Raw genomic sequence first — 19,285 nt, 5'->3', positions numbered from 1 at the left:
CGCCGCGCGACGCATGCTGGGGCTTGTAGTCGGCGCTCTGACTGGCCGGCAGCAGCATGCCTCCTTGGGATTGGCTGGTTACGCCCAAGGGTCGCTGGGGGGGCGTGGTCTCTGCGCGGAGCCAATGAGCGGGCGGGATGTTGGGGAGTTGCTGTCTCTAGGATACGGGCTGGCGTGTGGCGGTGCTGCAGCCACCTCGGCACGATCTGTCCCGAGATGGCCGCGCGTGCACCGGCGGGCGGAGAGCAGGTGAGGCCCTGGCTTCCACCGTGCCTCAGCGCTGGTGTTTCGACCACGTGTGGGGAGCGGGAGGAGGCCGCAGGCTGGGGCGGGCCCTGGTGGCTCTGAGGGCCCGGCTGCCGCAGGAGCGCCCTCACTTTCGCGTCCTCTCTCGGCAGGGACGCGGCTTTGCTCCGCGCTGGGCAGCTACCGCCAGCGGGCACTGCGGCCTCGTTCGCTCCTGCGCTGAGCTCCGAGGGGATGGAGCAGAGATGGAGGGGGCGGGAAGAGCCTCGCTGGGCCGCAGCAGGTTCCTGAAGGTGCAGAATGGCGAAGTGCACGGGCACCAGCGGGGCCCGGCAGCGAGCGGAGGTGCAGCCCCGAGCGCGCTGCTTGGCGCTTCTCACGCGCGATCGAGTTCAGCTCTGAGGAAAGTGGCGCAGCTGCAAAGCAAAATTCTGCATCGGAAAAAGCAGCTGGAATTGCAGAGCACTGAGTTGGGCCGGAAGCCTTCGGATGAAGATTCCTCATCTGCTTCCAGTCTTGAACACCGTGCAAGAGGCAAGAAATACCTGAAGAGTTATGCTGCAGCCGGCAGGAATGTGGCTGCCAGTGAGGGCTGCTCTAAGGAAGAGGAAAGCCCCCGAGGCCCCAAAAGGAACATTAAAGTTATACAACAGCTTGGTTTGCATAGCGATGAGAAGCAAATGAGAGAATTCATGGAGAACTCTTTAGAGTTTTCCAGTGGAAGGCAGAACCAGAGAGGTGTTATGAGTGATTCCAGGTGGGGTGGAAAGGTAAATACAGTCTGCGCTGCATTACGTATTTTTGTTTACACTTTGAAAGTATTTTAAATTGGCATGTCACTTTCTATTTTCTAACACTAGAAACTATTTTTAACTTGTTTGTAGCTTGCTCATGATATGCATTAGCTTCAGTTCGCACTATAAAATTTCTGGGATTCACCCATTATAATGTTTTTCTTTTTAGTGATCTACACACAGTAAGCAAGGTAATGCATAAATCTCTTTTTCGTGTTCTTTACAAGAGTAAGACTCCAGTTTCACCAGGATCGCCTCCTCCATCTCGTAAGGAAATTTCACTGACAGAGGTATCTAAAGCACCTTCTCTTCACAGCAAAGACTCAGAGAAAAATGTTTTGGGTGGAATTAATTTGCTGACACCTTCACCAGCCGGCAGAAACCTGTCAGCAGAACATAATGTGAGATCTCAATCGCTGTCTTCCTCCATGAAAGACAATACTGTAAAAATTACTTTGCCCAGAAGAGGCAACATCAAGCAAACTCTAATGTCACATGGAAGCGATGGAAGTGAAATAAAATCATTAGATGAGTTATTTTCAAAAGCAGACAATGCAGAAGATTCAACTAGCATAAGCTCAGATGGTAAGCATTTCTAAGCATTATCGTGATGGACTTGGCACAAATTATACTAATAACCTACTAATAAACGTGGGCAAACGCTTCCTGGGAAAATATTCAGTAGACTATTTTTACATAAGCTTTGGTTTTAGAAAACAAATTACATGTTTCTTTTTTTCTGTTGTTACACGTTTGTATTTTTCTTGGCTTTTGACTTAATGAATTCAGATTAATGATGCTTCTCTGGATGACAATTGCAACATCAAAACAACTCCAACATTTAGAATTGTGTTCGTATATAAGTGGGATAATGTACTGCTGGCTTTGAGTGAAAACAAGCATAAACGCAGGGCAGCGAGAGTCTCTTGAGCTGTAGGCACGTGGACCTGCAGACAAAGGAGGAGACTTTAGAAAGCTGTTGCCAAACTAACGATGTAAAAAGTGATTGAGTACTCTTACTTCTTAGTATTACACTTTTTTTTTTCTCCTTTCTTTCACTTCATGGAAAGCGTGCTTTAACTTTCCTGGGAATTCTCATGACAATTTGGCATTCAATTGCAGGCTTCAGACAGAATATCCTGAGCCTTGATGATTTGGCATCAAATATCAGCGAGACAGCAGAATTAAAGCAGCAAGTAAGTAGAAATGTCATACATCTTTCCATTCTGCCTTCATTTGGTGAAGGGTGGAGATGCTAAAATAAACATGTCTGTTCTGCTAATAAGCTGTCTGAGACGGGCATGGCTCACTAGCTGCAAAGATGAGATCAAGAATGATGGAGACATATTCAGGTTGTGTATTGTTGATTCTCTTAACATACAGCTCTTTTATTTTGCAGGGGACAGATACTCAAATGAGTCATGAATCAAATAGAAATCCAAAAAAAGACACGTTCCTTGTGGAAAAGGACCAAACTTTTCCTAAAATAAGTGCACAAATTGGTGCAACTGCTACTTCTGAAAGGGATACTGAAAATGTGACTGAAATCTCTGAGCATTTAGGTGAAGTTTCGGCAGATTTTTCTAGACACAAACAGGATTATCCTGATCATGATGACAGAACTGTTCATTCAGAATATTCTGAAGATTTCGAAAGCTCTCTGTCTACAGCAGACAAGGAAGTTGTATCAAAAATGTCAGAGGAATATTCTGAGAGTTGCAGATATTCTGGAAAAGACCCATCTTCTTCAGCATCATCACCCTTACTTACCAGAGGAAGGCACAAACAGGTACACAGAGCAGCTGTAAAAGAAACTGCAGTTCAGACAGTGGATTTTCCATTCACCTGTTGCTGGTCAAAGAGTAAGTTCATGTTTAAATCAGGACACCACCCTCTTCAGTCTCGAGATTTGTTCCTATTTTACGTGCTGACCTGGTCAGCTTCCCCTGGCTGATAAAAGCTTCCTAAAACACAGCACTGTGATAGCTGCAGAAATTACTGGGACCAGACGACAGAGTAAGAACTTCAGTCATAACAACCAGGAACTGGATGGGTGAGCTAGTGTTGGTGTTAGTGACAGAGCCTGCAGTTCATTTCTGCAGGGCAGCTTGTTTCTTACTCCTCTTTGAAAGGAAAAACTAGTAAAGATGCTTCTTGCCATGCACAAGGAGAAAATAGGACTTCACTGAAAACTGTGGCTTCCTTCAAATACAAGAACCTTTATTTCTGCTGTGTCTGGGGTTAGAAAATGTGGCTTCTGCAATGGCAAGCGGTGTGAATTTGAGAGTAAGTAAAGGGAGGAGGGCACAGATTTCAGCATTCGTTTGGCTGATTGAATTCCCTGTTGGGTTTACAGCTGTTGTAAGGAAGCCAATGTCCCTAAGACTGAAACTGAGTTCTAGCACTGAGTCTTGTCACCCTCCAAACCCAGTAATTCTCGTCCTCTGCACAGCAAACAGCTCTGCAGTGCTGGGCCCGCCTGCTGGAAACAGCTTCGTTGATCCAGTGCCTATTGCCAGTCACGTCATCAGCATGGATGCAGTAGAAGGTACTGAAAGACATTTCTTAATACTGTTTTACTATATGTCATGCACCTAGTCACTACCTGACTCACTACTGGCACTTTCCATGACTGTGATCTGTTACTGAAATACGCACTCTTTGCTCTTTGCAGCCCTGACAGCATACACTCCGTCAGTTCTTGTTTTAAATGCCATGTTAAAACAGCACTTGATGTTGACCCAGCAATTTGTGGAGAACATTCAGCACCTTCATTTATCCCTTGTGGAGTCATTAGAGAATGAGAAGTTCCACTATCATACACTGGAAGAGGCTAAAGAGGTATTTATCATAGAATCATAGAATTTATGATAGATCAGAAAGCAGCCTAGGTAGAGTAAGCATATACTCCTTCCCAAACAAACCTAGTATTTACAGCATGCTGTGTTTTAGTTGTTTTGTCATTGAATAGATTAATTTTAAAAGACTATATTACTTGTCCCTATAACATTAGGGAGTGAGGTGTTTGTACAGTAAAAAAGATGGAAGTCTTCCTGGAGGCAATAGTTCTTACAAGTTTTCTACTCTACCATTTAGCTGCCCACAACATTTTGTGATGTTAAAAATGCACCGTCAGTTTCTGTTGCTAGTGAAGTGCAAGTATCACACTGTAAAGATGTATTATGCTATCAAGTATTTTTCTACATAAATAAGTTGTCTATTAACTTTCTGCAGTACATCAAGAATCACAGATCCCCACCTTTAACAATTGAACAAGCATTTGAAGAAATCCAGAAAGCAGAAGAGATACTGCTGGCTTCATGAACATGAAGTAAAACGTACAATTGGAAATCTCAAGTTGGAACAAGAAACCCTCTCAGACTGCACAGATAAAAAGTTGTGAACTATGCACCAGCTGCTCAGTATCTTATAATGCATCATTGGTTTTCCTGCCTGGTTTTATTGCTATGTTTTTATTTTTTTACTAGCGTACATGGCGCAGGGATAGCTAAGAGCTGGGAGTCAGGCTACAGCATGGTTAGCAAAGAAGAAAACCAGAACAGCTCTTATCTGAAAGGATTGGGGTAAGTTGTCATAGTCTCTGTTTATCACGTAGATCATCTGATCTTTAATCACGGTAGAAGTGAAAGTCTCTACTACAGCATCGAGGCCTATGATGACAGCAGGAAAATACCACCCTGGCATTAGTGCTTAATTTAAGCAATCTTATCAGACCGCTACAAAACCAAACACATGCAAAGTTACGGTAAATTCAGTACAAGGGAAGCTTAGAGCCTAATGCTGAAATCCATTTACTCTGAAATATGAACCACCATGTTACTTTTTTTTTTTTTATTAAAAAAGGTGTTTATTGGAAGGCAAAACAATAAAATTCACAAGTTGGTAACATACAGGTGTTGTATGCTGATTCACAGACAGTTACAGTTTCACAACTACAGTAGATCTAGAACAAACTGATAGTTCACCATATTAACTGAATGGTTTTAAGGGGGATTCTGCTATACAAACAAATTACTCTGGGACGTGGTTACCACCACGCAGCCCTGGGGAGGGGGAGTGCAGTGTAAGGGCCTAACATCTTCAGCTGGTGGGCTCTGGGAACAGTTACAAAACTTTATTCTCGGTCAGGTTAAGGGAAGTTTCCAAGAACATTTCACTGTTAGAAACTTGCAGAACAGAGAAAGTTGATTCTCTTCTATTGAGCTAATTAGCTTTTATTAAAGGGTATATACAAAAATATAAAAAGCTTAAAGAACGTCTTCCAATTACAAAGCATTGAACATCCCTTAGAGCGCTTGAAAAGCTAAAACATTTAACCCTCGTGTTCTGAACAGAGTTGTGATTGCAGCAGCTGGTGTGTAGGGGTGTTAAGTTGTATGGTAGGTTCTAACAAGCTTGCACAGTGCTCATAGGTCACCTGTACTGGAACTAGATGCTTCATTCCCCATTTAGACATTAGGATACACTGCTCAGCATCAGTCTGACTTGATCCCAAGGCAGCACCCCTCCACTTCAAATAGAATTAACCTTTTGAGAGAAATAAACATACATTATGGAACTAGAGACATATAACCGTATCAGAAAACGTCTGTATTCCACAGGAATGAGTGAGTCACAATCCTGGACCCGGGGGAGCTTGGCTGGGGTTTAACTCTAGTACCAAAGGGCTAGCTAACTAGAAAATTTTGCAAAATCAAATGGAAATCCTTAAGTGTGCTAGACATGTCAGAGCAACGATTGGCCTTTTTAACCACTGCTAAATGACAGCTGTTGAAGTACATGTCATAGCTTTCCATTTTTCACCAGATTTTAAAAGTAATTCATTTGTCACTTCCTCCAGACTCTCATCCGCATTTATACAAGTTTAATGTTTTGTAGAAGATGCAAGACACCTTTCTTCAGAGAGTCTTATTCAGGTGGTGGAGGGTCTTGCGTTTCACGCTTCACTGAAACAATAGGGAAAAGAGCGCTTACACAGTCTGCAGTCACCTAAGCTGTCTGAAATGTTTCGAGGGCTCTATTAATAACAATTTTTTTCCTGTTTGCCTTTATTTGAATTCATTTTATTATGCAGATCTACTGCAGCCATAGGCAGAAGTGACTTTTCATCTGGCATGCTGATTTTTTCCTTTGAATCACGGCTAAGTATAGCTCTACACAACACAGACCCTCTGCAGAAATTCATACTTTGGGTAATGGTTTTCATCTCCTAAGAAGCAGCTCCAGTTTTTCTGCACCCTACCTGAAACTGCACTGCAGTGAATTTATGTTACCACTTCTGGGGCTGACAGAACACAGCGCTCACTGCAGGAGCTGGGCGGGGCTGAACAATGAGCGTGGGCCAACTTCCCTCCAGCCACAACGAGTCCCTTCCTGCGCTGCCATCCCCGTGGCCTGGCCCCTCCCCGGCCTTTGTGACCGATCTTTATTTTGTTTGTTTAAGGGATAAAATTTGAAGATAGAGACTACTGCTATTACAGGCAGGACATGGCTTACACAAAACAGGCTAATTAGTTAATGTTTCAGAAATGAGAATACAGCACAATCCTGAGAAGTAGAAGACACAAGGTTAATCAGTGTGTTGACTTACCTGTTGTTTCTTTTATCCGTTGTATTAGAAATAATTGAGAGTTAATTTGATTTTGAGTTTACATTCTACAGTAAAACTCAAATAAAACAAAATCACTACAACGTGAGCAGTTCTTAAATTGCTTAGCAACATTCACTTACATTCATCTCTAGCCTTCATGCGTGCGATAAACGAGTAACTTTTATTTCTTCTGTAGTTTTCGTAAGGGTCATCTAATGCAACTCCCACTCCTTTATATTGATCCCACTTGTCTCGAATATCTCCTCCTTTAATTGGGTCCTGAATTCCTTGTTCCTTGGCTCCCAAACCGCCAGACCCACTCCATCCTGCAGAAAGGACACAGCATTGCAACTTGTAACCATTACAACACTAGAATTCTGCAGAATAGACCTGCTGGAAATAACTACAGGAACTGCCAGCTCAACGTAGCAGGATAGTAACAACTATCTGAAACAACGTAATGAATGATAAGTAATAACTTATCTGAAACAACGTGATGAAAGCTCCCATTTACTTCAAAAGCAGTGATTCTGGGAGCTGAAAAGCATCAGCTCTATCCCTAAAAACTTTTTAAAAAGACAAGCACAAGCCCAGCCTGTCCCGTCACTCCTGCTGATGCTGATGTGCACTGTAGGGAGATGAAACATTTCAGGCAGTTAAATTCTATTTCATGCTCAACTCACATCCCTCTCATCCACACCCTTCTCAGAATAGCAATCACCATCCTTGTTTCGTGTTCTCTGTATTACATCTCTGAATGTCCTCATTCTGACCTGAGAATACCAAGGTGCTGAAAGGGACAATGCTTACAAACTGCAGAGATTAACTGTATCCAGGAGCTGCCTGCCTTTGTTTGCTGGCTTATGTCAGATTCATAGTACATAGAACAGTACCTTACCCATTTTCACTAGCATTTGATGGCCTTTATTTTCTTCTCCAAGTCTTGATTCTGGTATAGGAGGTCCAGAACTGGAACCCAAACCCGCAGAAGAACTAAGGAAATAAAGAGAAGAAATTAAGAACAATAGCAATAACTGTTCTGATCCAATGCAAAGTCATTTACATTCTGTTAAACATTAACACCCAGTATAGCCCCACCCACTCTACTAAGACGTTCTTTTCTAAAGCTGTAATGTTACGGAGGTAAAAAGAGAAAGAAACAAATGCTTACGGAGGGGTGGGGCTACGAGACCGCGAGCGGCGCCGCCTTCCTGGGGAGTAGGACTTGGATCTGGATCGTGAGCGTGATCGCGAGCGGCTGTGAGAAGAGCGGGACCTGCTCCGGCTTCTGGGAAGGGACAGGACACAACATCAGATGCACAACGCCCACGGCTCCACGCCCAGCCCTGCGGGTCCTTCCCCCCCCCCCACCTCCGAGCTCCTGAGATTCCCCTCTCTGCACTTTACCTGGACTGAGAGCGTGAGTAGGATCGGGACCGAGAGCAGGAGCGAGATCGGGACCTTGAATAGGAGCCAGATGATTTGGAAGATCGCGAATTGGACCGGGAGGATGAGCGGCCTCGGCTTTTAGACCGACTGCGAGAGCGAGAAGGCCCGCTGCACAGAGAAGGGCAGAAAGACTCCAGTGAAACGCCTTGGAAATGCTTGAGAAATGCAAATATGCTTTTGATCAAATTGAAATCACACACACACACACACTGCATTTCTGCAAACAAGCCCAACAAAACTTGAGCGTGAAAAAAAGCGTTATTTTCTACAGATTAGACGGAATTTCCAGCAAGTTAAAACTTGCTGGAAATGTTGCTGAACTGTTTCCCTACACTGGTGCAAGGCCATCCCAGCACCTTCCAAATGGGCAGCACGCGTCAGAAGGCAGCAGGCAGGGTTCAGAAGGCAGCAGGCAGGGTTCAGAAGGCAGCAGGCAGGGTTCAGAAGGCAGCAGGCAGGGTTCAGAAGGCAGCAGGCAGGGTTTCTCACCTATTTCTCTTCTCCTGACCCTTCCTCCGCCTCGCTCTCATTTTAGCTCTGAAGAATTCATACAGTCCATTCTGCTCCCAGCCTTCACTGCAATAAATCAACCACACATAGAACAGACATCTGTAAAACTCAGTCGTGATCAACAGAGGATTTCCACTCAATGTAGTAGGGAACAAAGAGCCTGGGCACAGAGGTCTTGCACATCTCAGTGTAAGATCAAACGGTTTAAAATACAACAAGAGCACTCGTTCTTAGCATTAGAAGAACCAAGACACGGGTGAACGCAGAGAGAGCCACTTCTTGGTTTGAGACAGCTCCTTAGGGCATTTTCCTTACCACATCGTTAGCTATACCTACTCTTACCTGTTTCTAGGCCTGTCATGAGATGGTGGACTATAAAATGCCTCAACCGCAGCCAGTAGTCTCTCACTGGGGGGCATTGGGGGTGGAAGACGTATATCTTTAGGATCTAAAGGTTTATACTCATGATCTTCAAGCTGCCGGAAACAAAACAAATTACATTCTTGTCATGTGTCATGGGGTGGCCAATCTGAAGAGATAAATATAGATTTAACCTTGTAGGGACCTCACAATTCACTATTGGATAAAAAATGCTCCAGTAATAAGGATTCTGCAGATGACCCAATGTTTTCTCGTGCTATCACCATCACTTTGATTCTTATGAGATAAACCAGCACTACCCCTGTGGGGGCATGAACTGGATCACCAGGTAGATAAAACGCAGGTGTTATCTATCCAGCTCTGTGATAATAGTACGTGGACTGGAAACCTGGTAGAAACTGGTGCATGCTGAGAGTAACAGAAAGTTAAGATGGAACGGACCTGTTTGTTCATCTCAAACACAGAATGCATAAATGCACATCTCCCCCAAGATGCTGATAGATACATATCCTGTTCTCTACCATTCTTTGTTTGCATATACAACATTAGTGTTGCAAAATGTCTATGTAGGAAAGAACTCCAAACACCAGAACTAGTGCACAGTGGCCCCACCAGAACCATGGGTTCCCTCTACCCACATGGAAATCACTGGAGGCAAGATTTTCAAAAGCACATCAGTCTTTCATGTATACAAGCTTAACTAGCTTCCACCAGGACACAACACTTGGAACTTTCACCATTTGCACTACCTTCCCCGTCTGCTGGATGGAAAGATGTGAAATCATAGATGTCCACATTAAACTGCCCATAACACGACTACGGGATTTCAGTCTCGTCTGGGCCCATCTCGAGCACTTACTTTCACAAGCGGAGCCATCAGCCCAGCGGGAAGATCGAAGTAGGGAACATTTGGCACCAGACTGGGATCATCGTGGTTCATGTGGGGGGGGCCTTGTCGCCGCATGTGAGGAGGCTGCCCGTTAAATCCATGGGGGGGAGGCCCAAAATCAGGGTGCTGCGGCCCCCCCCAGGGAGGATGCTCGCTGATTCCAGGATGAGGCAATCTGTGCCCGGGGTGATGATGAGGAGGTCCAATTTCTGCACAGAGTGGGAGGGTTAAAACATTTCACTTAGCTGTAAAGAAAGGGGGGCAATCAGAAGTGTACTTCAATTAGTGCATTTATCCTAAAAACAACCTTGGCACCTAGAGTCTTGCAGATCAAGAAAAGCAGCAGAAGAGAAGAACTAGAGGCTGGCTACAGGCCCATGTCCACAGAAGTCTTGCAGCACATCTCCTTCTCTGCCTATAGCAAACACCCTCAAGACAACTGGGTATTAACCGTAAGCCACCCTTTACTGTAGAACATACCGTGGTCAAAAAGTACAAGAAAGATGCTCAAGAACAAAACGTTTCAGATGCAGCAAGGCAGGTACTGATGGGATCTATTTCTGAAGCTTCAGTACACAACTGTGGCTTAGCATCAACCTAAACAGATCTGTAATACGTACAGTCTATGCTAAATCAATATACATAAAGGAAGAAATACAGCAGGAATTAACTCACATGAATAGGTGACAAGAAAATACTTTGTTTAAAGAGGTGTTTCAAGAAGAAGTAGAGAGAAAATCCTGTTAAAACAGAGAAACGAGAGATATCCATCCAGTCACTGATGGACAAACCACTGTCATGAACGCCAGGAAACTCTGCCCAACTCATTGCACGGAAAAAATGGGAGATTGAAAACCAACACCTGCAGAGGGACCAGGAATTTTTCCAGGAAAAGTGACTACAGCCACCATTACCATAGCTCTCTTCAGCCTGTGCTGCTTGACTCATCTTTATTAGAATTCGAACACGATGTGTTGTCACTGCTTCACCCCTTTCCTAATTTTAGCCATCTGTTTTCCCCTCCTCCAACAACTTCGCATGACTGAACCAATGTTCTGGGTCACCAACACAATCCAAACCAGCGTTTTTTTCTGAACGTAAAAGCTTTAATCCTCCTTCCTCAGACAAGAAAAGCTGTTCTCACAACTCACTACCACGACTCTTAAAAAAGACACAACAAAAGAACAACCACAATCCCAAATACATCATTACTGGGTTTCAGCCTTTTTTGGTCTTGTGAAACTAAGACTCCTTGAAGCTCAGAATAGCGACTCCGACATTGGCATTTCAAGCTAAAGAAAGCAAAAAAACAAAAACCAATTACGCTGCCATTTCTAACACGACCTGCTGCACAGAACCACAGGGATCCTTAGACACAAAGCTGACAATGATCACTCCAGAATAATCATAACTTCTCCATGTGAAATAGAAACTAAACCAAGGAAGAGCTATTCTAGACTTCGCGAGGGGGCCTGTAGCCAAATCCAAGGCACAAAGGCCAGGCACACAGTGCACTAACTACACTCTCATACATTACCATGGTCTGGCAAAGAGAAAACCAAATAAGGAAGGAGAGGAAGAGAACTGGAGGCAAGGATCATCTCACCAACAAATACTAAGCCACACAACATTAAGGCAGATAATGAGAGAGCTTTTCAGTAGAAACAGAGAGGAAGAGAAGCACGTTGGTGCACAAGAACGAATGCTTCCAGCCTGCGTTCCTCTACCTTCCTCTGCCAGTGGGGGAGCTGGCTGAAAAGCCCTCACCTACAGCCTGATGTGCAGGAAACCGAATTTGCAGGCAAATGCTGATTTTCACTTCTGGACTACTTCAAAAATGAAATGGTTACAAAAAGAGTGCCCAAACAGCTGCTGACTTGAGTCTGGATGACCGTTTCTGGTTATCAGTATTCATTAGGGAGGGAAGGATGACTCAAAAAGTAAGGAAGCATCCAACTCTGCAGGGATTTCCCAGTCTCTTAGTAGCAGCTTCCCAAACCCACAAACTCACTGTTTCTCAGGAAAACCTGAGCAATTCTCCAGGAGTAAGCTGTCACCCCAAAAGCACTAAGGTTTGTAACGCCAATCAGTATTGCAATGTAAGAAAACCTGGCCTGGTACACACTTTACCTTGAGGAAAATCCCCCTGGGGGTAATCAAAACGATGAGGATAAGGAGGCCTTTCAAAGGGATGGCGAGGTGGAAAATCATCCTGCATGAAGCGAGGTGGAAAGCGGTTGAAATTATGCGGATGCGGGGGCTGGTTGAATTGGGGATGTTGCTGATGTGGAGGAAATGGGCCTCTGAAGTGAGGTGGCCGCTGCATTCGAAATGGAGGTTCCCTTTGACCCCCACCCCATGGAGGTTGTTCATGCTGGTTGTTCCACGGTGCTTCAAACTGGTTGTTCCAAGAAGGATCAGGCTGGTTGTTCCAAGGCGTCTCTCGCTGATTGTTCCAGCCTTGATCTCTCTGTTCGTTCCACATTCCTTCATGGTTGTTATTCCACGGAGGACAATGAGGTGGTCCCTAGCAGTAAAAGAAAGGAAGGAGCCTGGTCATTAGGCTACAAAGGAAGAATGCAATAAGATCAATCTACCTCGTAAGTAAGTATTGCCTGTAGGCAATATGCAGAAGCTGAAACAAGTTCTGAACAACCACAGCTTTGGAGAAAAGACAAGAAAAGAGCAAACTGATACTGAACCACACAGTGCTGAACCCAGGAGAGTACTTCTTGTTCTGCTCGTTCATACGGAACGTGTTGTAGCTGACACAATGAAACATAGTTTATACCTTGCCTTTAACTGCCCAAAATGAGAAAGTTTTAGGTCTGAATCTGGATTTATCACATTCTCAGATTTTCAACACGCTTCCAATACCAAGATAGCCTTCTGTCTTTCTGAATTTCCACCTCCCTTTACCTATTGTTTCAGAACAGTGTTTGGTACCTGTTGTTGACCCCACGGTGCAACAGGATGAGGCTGGTCAAACCACGGGGGTTTATTTGGAGGAATCTGATCGTGAGATCCAGGGCCACGTGGTCCACCAGAGGCAGGATCCTGCACCCCAGACCCCGTTGTGTCATACTCTGAAGAACCAGCTAGAGGCAGCTGCGATTTACCATCATCTGAAACAAATTGGAGACAGTTGGAGGCACCCAAAGTCACATGCAGTCACAAAAACAGCAGCACACTTTCAACAGACTCCACCTGAACTTTGCTGGATATGTGAACAAACTGCAGCAATCTACCCACTGAGTTCTGCACAGGTCTCCAGGACAGGTCAGTACCTGCTTGTGTAACCGGAGCAGACGGCGGCGCTGAGGCTGGCGCTGCTGTGGGCGCTTGAGGAGGGGGTGTTGATTTCACCTCGTTCTCCAGTGGTGGCATTTGTATTTGTTGCTGCTGCTGCTGCGTTAAGCTGTTTACAAACTCTTCGTGTTGAGTTTTCAGGTTCTGTATCTGCTGCTGGAAGGCTACCTGCACAGGCTGCACTACTGTGGCGTATTCAGTGATCAAATTTGCCTGGTAAGGTGAGAAATTACGAACAAAGTTAGTGCTGTACCTGAAACAGTTATGGTTTGTTTTCAAAACGTGTACATAATTTAAGTGTTACTTTTCTTTTGTTGCTAACCTGGTACTGGCCAAGTCCAAGAGCTGGGCTTTGCAGCTGCTGAATAATTGACTCATCAAAGTACCCATTTTTCTCCCACAGCTGAAGAAGCTGCACAAATTCAAGAGTGAGACGTGTTGAGAATTGATTAACAGTTTAAAAAAAAAATGTGCCTCAACTTATTCTTTATGTTTCTGGCTTTGTCAAATTTATGATTTTTAAGTTGTATTCGGAGCCACTGAAGACTCAGACACATTCATCCTTACAGCAACTTTTAAATAAATCCCAAGTACTTTTAGGTTCTTGTATAAATTAAGGTTCAAACAAAGCACATCCTGTGATAGACTTTGTGGAGACAACCAGACTAGAAAAGTCTCAGCGGTCTTCTTTCATCCTCGTATTTGTGAATTTGCTTAGCATTAACCTAGCAAAGCAAAGCATAAAGTTAAACCAACACCAGATACTCACCCTGGCAATCTTCTGTTGCTTATCTTCCTCCACTGCTAAAAAACTGGTGCAATATATTGGAACAACCACCTTCTGTAAAGCAGCCAGAAGATCTCGCGCTTGCTTCCGCTGGCTTCAAGAACAGGAAGGGAAGATACGAGTTACTGCCTTTCACTGCAGCATGAAGAGCTTCTAATTCAATTCCTCCCCTCTCCCACTGTACCAAAAATAGTGGATTCATAGAAATACAGAGGTCCCTCCTTGTCATTTTTACAGACAGCCTTATCTGAGATAAAAATACACAGAGTAGGTAAAAGCTGAATTTCATTATTGAAACACAAGAACTTTGCATCAGCTACGGGCATGTTAAGACATCTGCTAAAAATAACAAACACATTAAAAATAAAAGGCGACTGGTCACACTAAGAATATAATAAGCACAGAGAGATTTCACCGAATTAATCAAAACTTAAAGCTGGAAAACATAATGTAATCCTTACCAGTGATGCAATACATCATTGATTAAGTAGATGAGATGTAAGCGAAGCTCAAAGTGAGCTCCCTCAGCTGTGATACGATTTCGCAGGTGCCCAGCCATCAGCTCACAGTGAGCGGGAGATTTGGCATTACTAAACATCCAGTTCTTGCCAGCCTTAGAAAATTTAAAATATTTTAAGTTAGTCTGGCATGTTCACATCATAAGGACTTCCTAGAACTCTGAAATAACTGCCAAAAAGGAAATGTTCTGGTCATTTTCTTGCCTACCACATAATAATTAAGCTGCTGTTTTCTATACAGTCAGAAAATTCCAATTGTACTTAATCCTAACATCACAAGGAACTCTCCAGCTCCAGATCACTTACTGAGATTGCATCTTTGGTGCACGTGTCAATTATTGGCTGCAACAAGTTGTCAAATTCATTCATATCTAACTGGGTTTCCTCCAAAACTTTCTGCATTTGTTGCTCTATTGCAAGGGCTACCGCTGATGTGACTTGTTCCTGAAAAAAAATAAAATTAATAAAATTATATTACATCCAATACCCTTTTAGAGAACTAAATTGCTGTATCCCAGCCCTCTTAGCCTCTTAACCATAAGCAGCTGTCCCAAACAGCAAGACCTTTTACAAGCAATGGGACTACACATAAATGCTTCAATTACTTCCTTTTGAGAAGAGGAGACTGTTCTCATTCTTCAGGACAAAAGTCTAATTACTCCCACCTCTTCAGCTTGGAGAAAAATAATTTCAGGCAGCTCCTAAACACACAACACACAACCCAGGTGTACTCCCTTCCTCCAGGAAGGCTTCAGTTTGGTTCCCAGTAACTTTTAAGAACAAAACGGTGACTACAAAACCAACTAGTTCAAATACATGGTGCCTTCCCACCCCCAATCAGAATCTGCCTTCGGGTACTACAGGATGGAGTTTCTTGCAGTTCCCAGTAACCTGCAGCATTAAATGAAGATTAAAGCAGTCACAATTTATTCTACTCAGCAAACCAGTAGGGCTATCCATACAGTAAATATCTTAATCAAGGATCAATCTTACTAAGGCATCAGGTAATCTGTTCTAAGGAGATGAAGGCAACCATAACAGAACAAAAATAAGTAAAATAATGTCCCATGCCCACCAACACTCCAACTCACCACCACCAGTCAGAAGCAAGCCTTCCTCTCTCCTTTCACTCCAGTTTTTTACAGCCTAGGATAAGCCAGGTGAGTGCTTATTTTACACCAACCTGTCTCATAGCAAGGAGCTGCTGCTCCTGCTGCTGCAGGTTCCACTGACTCTGCTGGATGAGTTCCTCCACAGAAGGAGTGCCCTGCGGAGCGGGGATTGGGGCAGCGGGTGGGAGGGATGGCTGTGGCAGCGGCTGGATCTGCGGGGTAGCCTCAATATCTTGACTTTGCTTGCACAACACTATGAGACAAAGTGAGCTCTTGAAGTATCCATATACGAAAGCCATACTTCCCTCTTTGTACAATGATTTAATACAAAATGAACACGACACTGGAGAGCAGCCCCAATGAAAGAGATTTGGGGATCTTGGTTGACAGCAAATTCAACGTGAGTAAACAGAGTGTGCAGGCAGCAGGACAGCCAACCATAACCTGGAGTGCATCAAGCTCAGCATTGCCAGCCTGTGGAGGGAAGGGACTGTCCCTCTCTACACTGCACTGTGTGCAGTTTTGGCCACGACAGCACAAAAAGGACTTAAAAGTATTAGAAAGTGTCCAAAGGAAAGCTACAAAGATGGTGAAGGGGAAGAGGAAAAGAAGTATGAGGAGTGGCTGAAGTTCTTTGGTTTGTTCAGCCTCGAGGAGGCTGAGGGGAGACCTCATTGTGGCCTATGGCTTCATCATGAGTTGGAGCGGAGGGGCAGGCACTAATCTCCTCTCTTCAGTGACCCATGATAGAACCTGAGGGAACAGCATGGAGCTGCAACAGGGGAGGGTCAGACTGGATACCAGGAAGAGGTTCTTCACCAGAGGGTGGTCACACACTGGAACAGCCTCCCCAGGGCATTGGTGATAGCACCAAGCTTGCCAGAGTTCAGGAGGCATCTGGACAAAGCTCTCAGCCACGGGGTCTGATTTTTGGGTGGTGCTGTGTGGAGCTAGGAGATGGACACGATGATCATTATAGGACCCTTCCAACTCAGAATATTCTATGACTCCATGAAGATTGAGCAGAGAAGGGCAGACGGAGCAGTGGTCTGCAAGGAGGACCTGCAGCTCCCTGCACACGAGGAACGCGGCCAGGAGCCGCTGGCCGGACCCGGGAGCCCTGCAGGAGCCGAGCTCCAGCTCGCAGCCAGCCCAGCCCAGAACCCACACGCGGAGTGGGGGGGGGCAGTGCCGCGGGCCGGGCTCTGCCAACCCCCAGCGCCCCGAGCACAGCGGAGGGCCGCACACGGCGCCGGGGGGGCACGGCGGGGCTGGGGGGGCGGGCCGGGCCGCAACGGCCGCGCGGGAGGGGAGCAGAGCCCCCCGCGGCCCCACTCACGCTGCTGCTGCTCCAAGGCCAGCTTGTATTTGTAGTAGCCGTAGAAGTCGCCCCCGAAGAGGAAGGAGAACTTGGGGTTCTCCTTCTGCTTCTCCATCGTCATCTTCTCGAACTCGGGCCCGTTCCGCGCCACGAACTGCGCCAGTTTGTCGATGACATTCCGCAGCTCCTGGTCTGTGAGGAAGCAGCGCCGTCAGACCGCGCCGGTCCCGCCGCCCCTCCTCCCGCTCCCCCCGCCCCCCCGGGCCGCGCTCACCGTCGGGCGGCAGCGGCATCTCCATGACCGCGGGACAACGGGGCGCCGCCGCTAGGCCGCAGCGGCCGGAAGTGCCGCGAGACGCCCGGAGACACGCGCAGCCGCGCTTTACGGCCGCGTCTCTATGGAGACGGCCACGGCGCAGCGCGCGTATTGTCGCTCGCCCCCTCCCCCCTCCGAGCCCGCGCACAGTGGGCGGGAACGTGACAGAGCCCGGCGGGGGCGGGAAGCCGTGAGGGGTCGGGGCGGCTCGTGTCGCCGCTCGCCTCAGCGCAGAAGCTCAGTACGGAGCCAGTCGAACTTAAAACCCAACAGTTAGTTGCACTATAAAGGGGCATTTCAGTAATACTCGAACGCTGTTGCTTTCCAAGTGACTTCATTTCTTCATGCAGTTAAACCAGATTGGTTGTCGTCTTTACCTCAGCTTTCATTTTACACCTGATGCTCCATCAAAATGGCATTAAAAATACCCTCTAACTTGGGCATCCCACAAAATTAAGGACGGGATCAGCCTTGCAGCCCCGTCAGGTGGTGCGAGACACAGCGGGAAGGGCTCTGCTCCCTCTGCTCACACCGCTGTTGGAAGGTGCTCAGAGACCACCCATAGGAGAAGTGGAGATGGAGCACGGGTGGCCAAAAGCAAACCCGAGTCCCCCAGAGCTTTCATCCAGCGCTCACTGGGAGCTGCGATGGCTCTCCAGTCACACACGACACTCACAGACATCCTCACAGAAAGGCAGAACTTTTTATTCTTAACAAGACATTCCATGAAGACTGCACTGTATTATCTACTGAATAGAAAAACTCAGAAGATGGATGTTTTCATGTATCCAAATAACAAAAAGAACATCAGACACAAAGTCTGACTGTGATTCTACATCACCCTGCAGTCTTGGAGACGAACACTGATTCCAGAAGATCAGATGAAGTTCGGTCTTAGTTCATACTTAAAAAATCACGTTCACAATCCCTACTGGTGCCTTCCATCCCAGCAAAAATGTCATTAGCGCTTTGCACGTCGGAGCCCACGCAGTCACTTCAGTCTGCTGCGTTCCTACAGCAATGCTTTATCCAAGTGCCCACAGATGTGCAGCCACCTGACACAAGCATCAATCAAAAAGCATCTCAACGTCTTGTTTATTGTAGGAGATAAAGAGTCACTGTCCCTGAAAGTCACTGATGCATTATCTTCCCACAATCCCAGACAGGGGTCTCAGCTTCAGCTGCAATGTCCACGGGCTGGAGGGCAGCAGCACAGGTAATCCAACCACGTACCATCCAGAGCTTCACGGAACAGCAGAGTTAAAATGAGAACAGAAGACAATACAAAACTGCATTTGCTAAAGTACCACATTTCACACTGCAAGGATTGTAGGAAATTTTTTTGGTAAAAGCACTCATACATCAAAGTATGGAGCACCAACACAAAACAAAAACAAAGACATATGGTGACTGCCACCTGCATATTTGCGCTTGTGTATCTATGTAACACGGTTGTATCATACACCTATGATCTCAGGATCAATTAATTTGTTTTACCGTCTCGTGCCATTACTACAAAGTTACCTGATAATTATTTTTGACGGCTTACAGCATGGTTCAGAGATGGAAGCCTTAGAAAAACAAAACTTTCCCTGTATTTATATTGCAATGTTTCACAAATAGCTACATAGCAGAAGTTTCTTCTGCTGCAAAATGCTACATCAGAAAAATGTGGCTTTGAACACACATTAGAAAATCTTTGAGCTTCAGAATTATCATGAATTGACCCCAAATTACCAACAGTTATTTTTACAAATCGCTGTACTCCTACAAAGCCTATATATTGCCTGCATTTTATTTAACATTCAGGTAATTTAAAAACAAACAAACCAAACAAACAAAAAGCATTTTCCCAGATGATAAAGATGCTCTAATCACTACCTGGCACTAAAATGCAATCAGCAAGCAAAACTCTTCCAGGAGATCTTCAGAGCACCACATGTTCTGAGGAGCTATCAACAGAAAACCCAAACATAGTGTGGGGAGATTTCTTTCTTTCCCACTGTTATTTCTAGAACTATCCAGAACTGTTTTGGCAAGAA

At 45.4% G+C, this 19,285-nt stretch overlaps 2 protein-coding genes across 4 annotated transcripts; one reads left to right on the top strand and one right to left on the bottom strand.

The window, feature by feature from the left end:
• On the top strand, positions 101-4,949 carry C27H19orf44 (chromosome 27 C19orf44 homolog). The gene is made up of 8 exons (XM_021378792.1): positions 101-249; positions 399-1,016; positions 1,268-1,625; positions 2,163-2,236; positions 2,440-2,902; positions 3,493-3,588; positions 3,715-3,881; positions 4,275-4,949. Exons 1-8 carry the CDS (start codon positions 217-219, stop codon positions 4,362-4,364), a joined length of 1,899 nt encoding a protein of 632 aa, XP_021234467.1. The 5' UTR covers positions 101-216; the 3' UTR covers positions 4,365-4,949.
• On the bottom strand, positions 5,255-17,525 carry CHERP (calcium homeostasis endoplasmic reticulum protein). 3 transcript variants are annotated; one of them, XM_021378791.1, is made up of 18 exons: positions 17,202-17,520; positions 16,946-17,119; positions 15,678-15,859; positions 14,801-14,938; positions 14,438-14,589; positions 13,959-14,070; positions 13,512-13,601; positions 13,168-13,402; positions 12,827-13,005; positions 12,011-12,407; positions 9,851-10,089; positions 8,953-9,086; positions 8,590-8,676; positions 8,059-8,208; positions 7,823-7,939; positions 7,550-7,644; positions 6,792-6,977; positions 5,255-5,588 (listed from the first exon to the last, which is right to left on the bottom strand). In XM_021378791.1, exons 1-18 carry the CDS (start codon positions 17,224-17,226, stop codon positions 5,584-5,586), a joined length of 2,697 nt encoding a protein of 898 aa, XP_021234466.1. In that variant the 5' UTR covers positions 17,227-17,520; the 3' UTR covers positions 5,255-5,583. The 3 variants fall into 3 exon arrangements, with proteins under 3 accessions (XP_021234466.1, XP_021234464.1, XP_021234463.1); XM_021378789.1 differs by having other exon boundaries at positions 5,258-6,007; positions 7,823-7,936; positions 17,202-17,525; XM_021378788.1 differs by having other exon boundaries at positions 5,258-6,007; positions 17,202-17,522.

The sequence above is a fragment of the Numida meleagris genome, chromosome 27 (genome assembly GCF_002078875.1).
Source record: "Numida meleagris isolate 19003 breed g44 Domestic line chromosome 27, NumMel1.0, whole genome shotgun sequence".
NCBI classification, from domain to species: domain Eukaryota; kingdom Metazoa; phylum Chordata; class Aves; order Galliformes; family Numididae; genus Numida; species Numida meleagris.
Note: the sequence above shows the minus strand (reverse complement) of the source record. Positions and strands in the feature narration are given on the sequence as shown.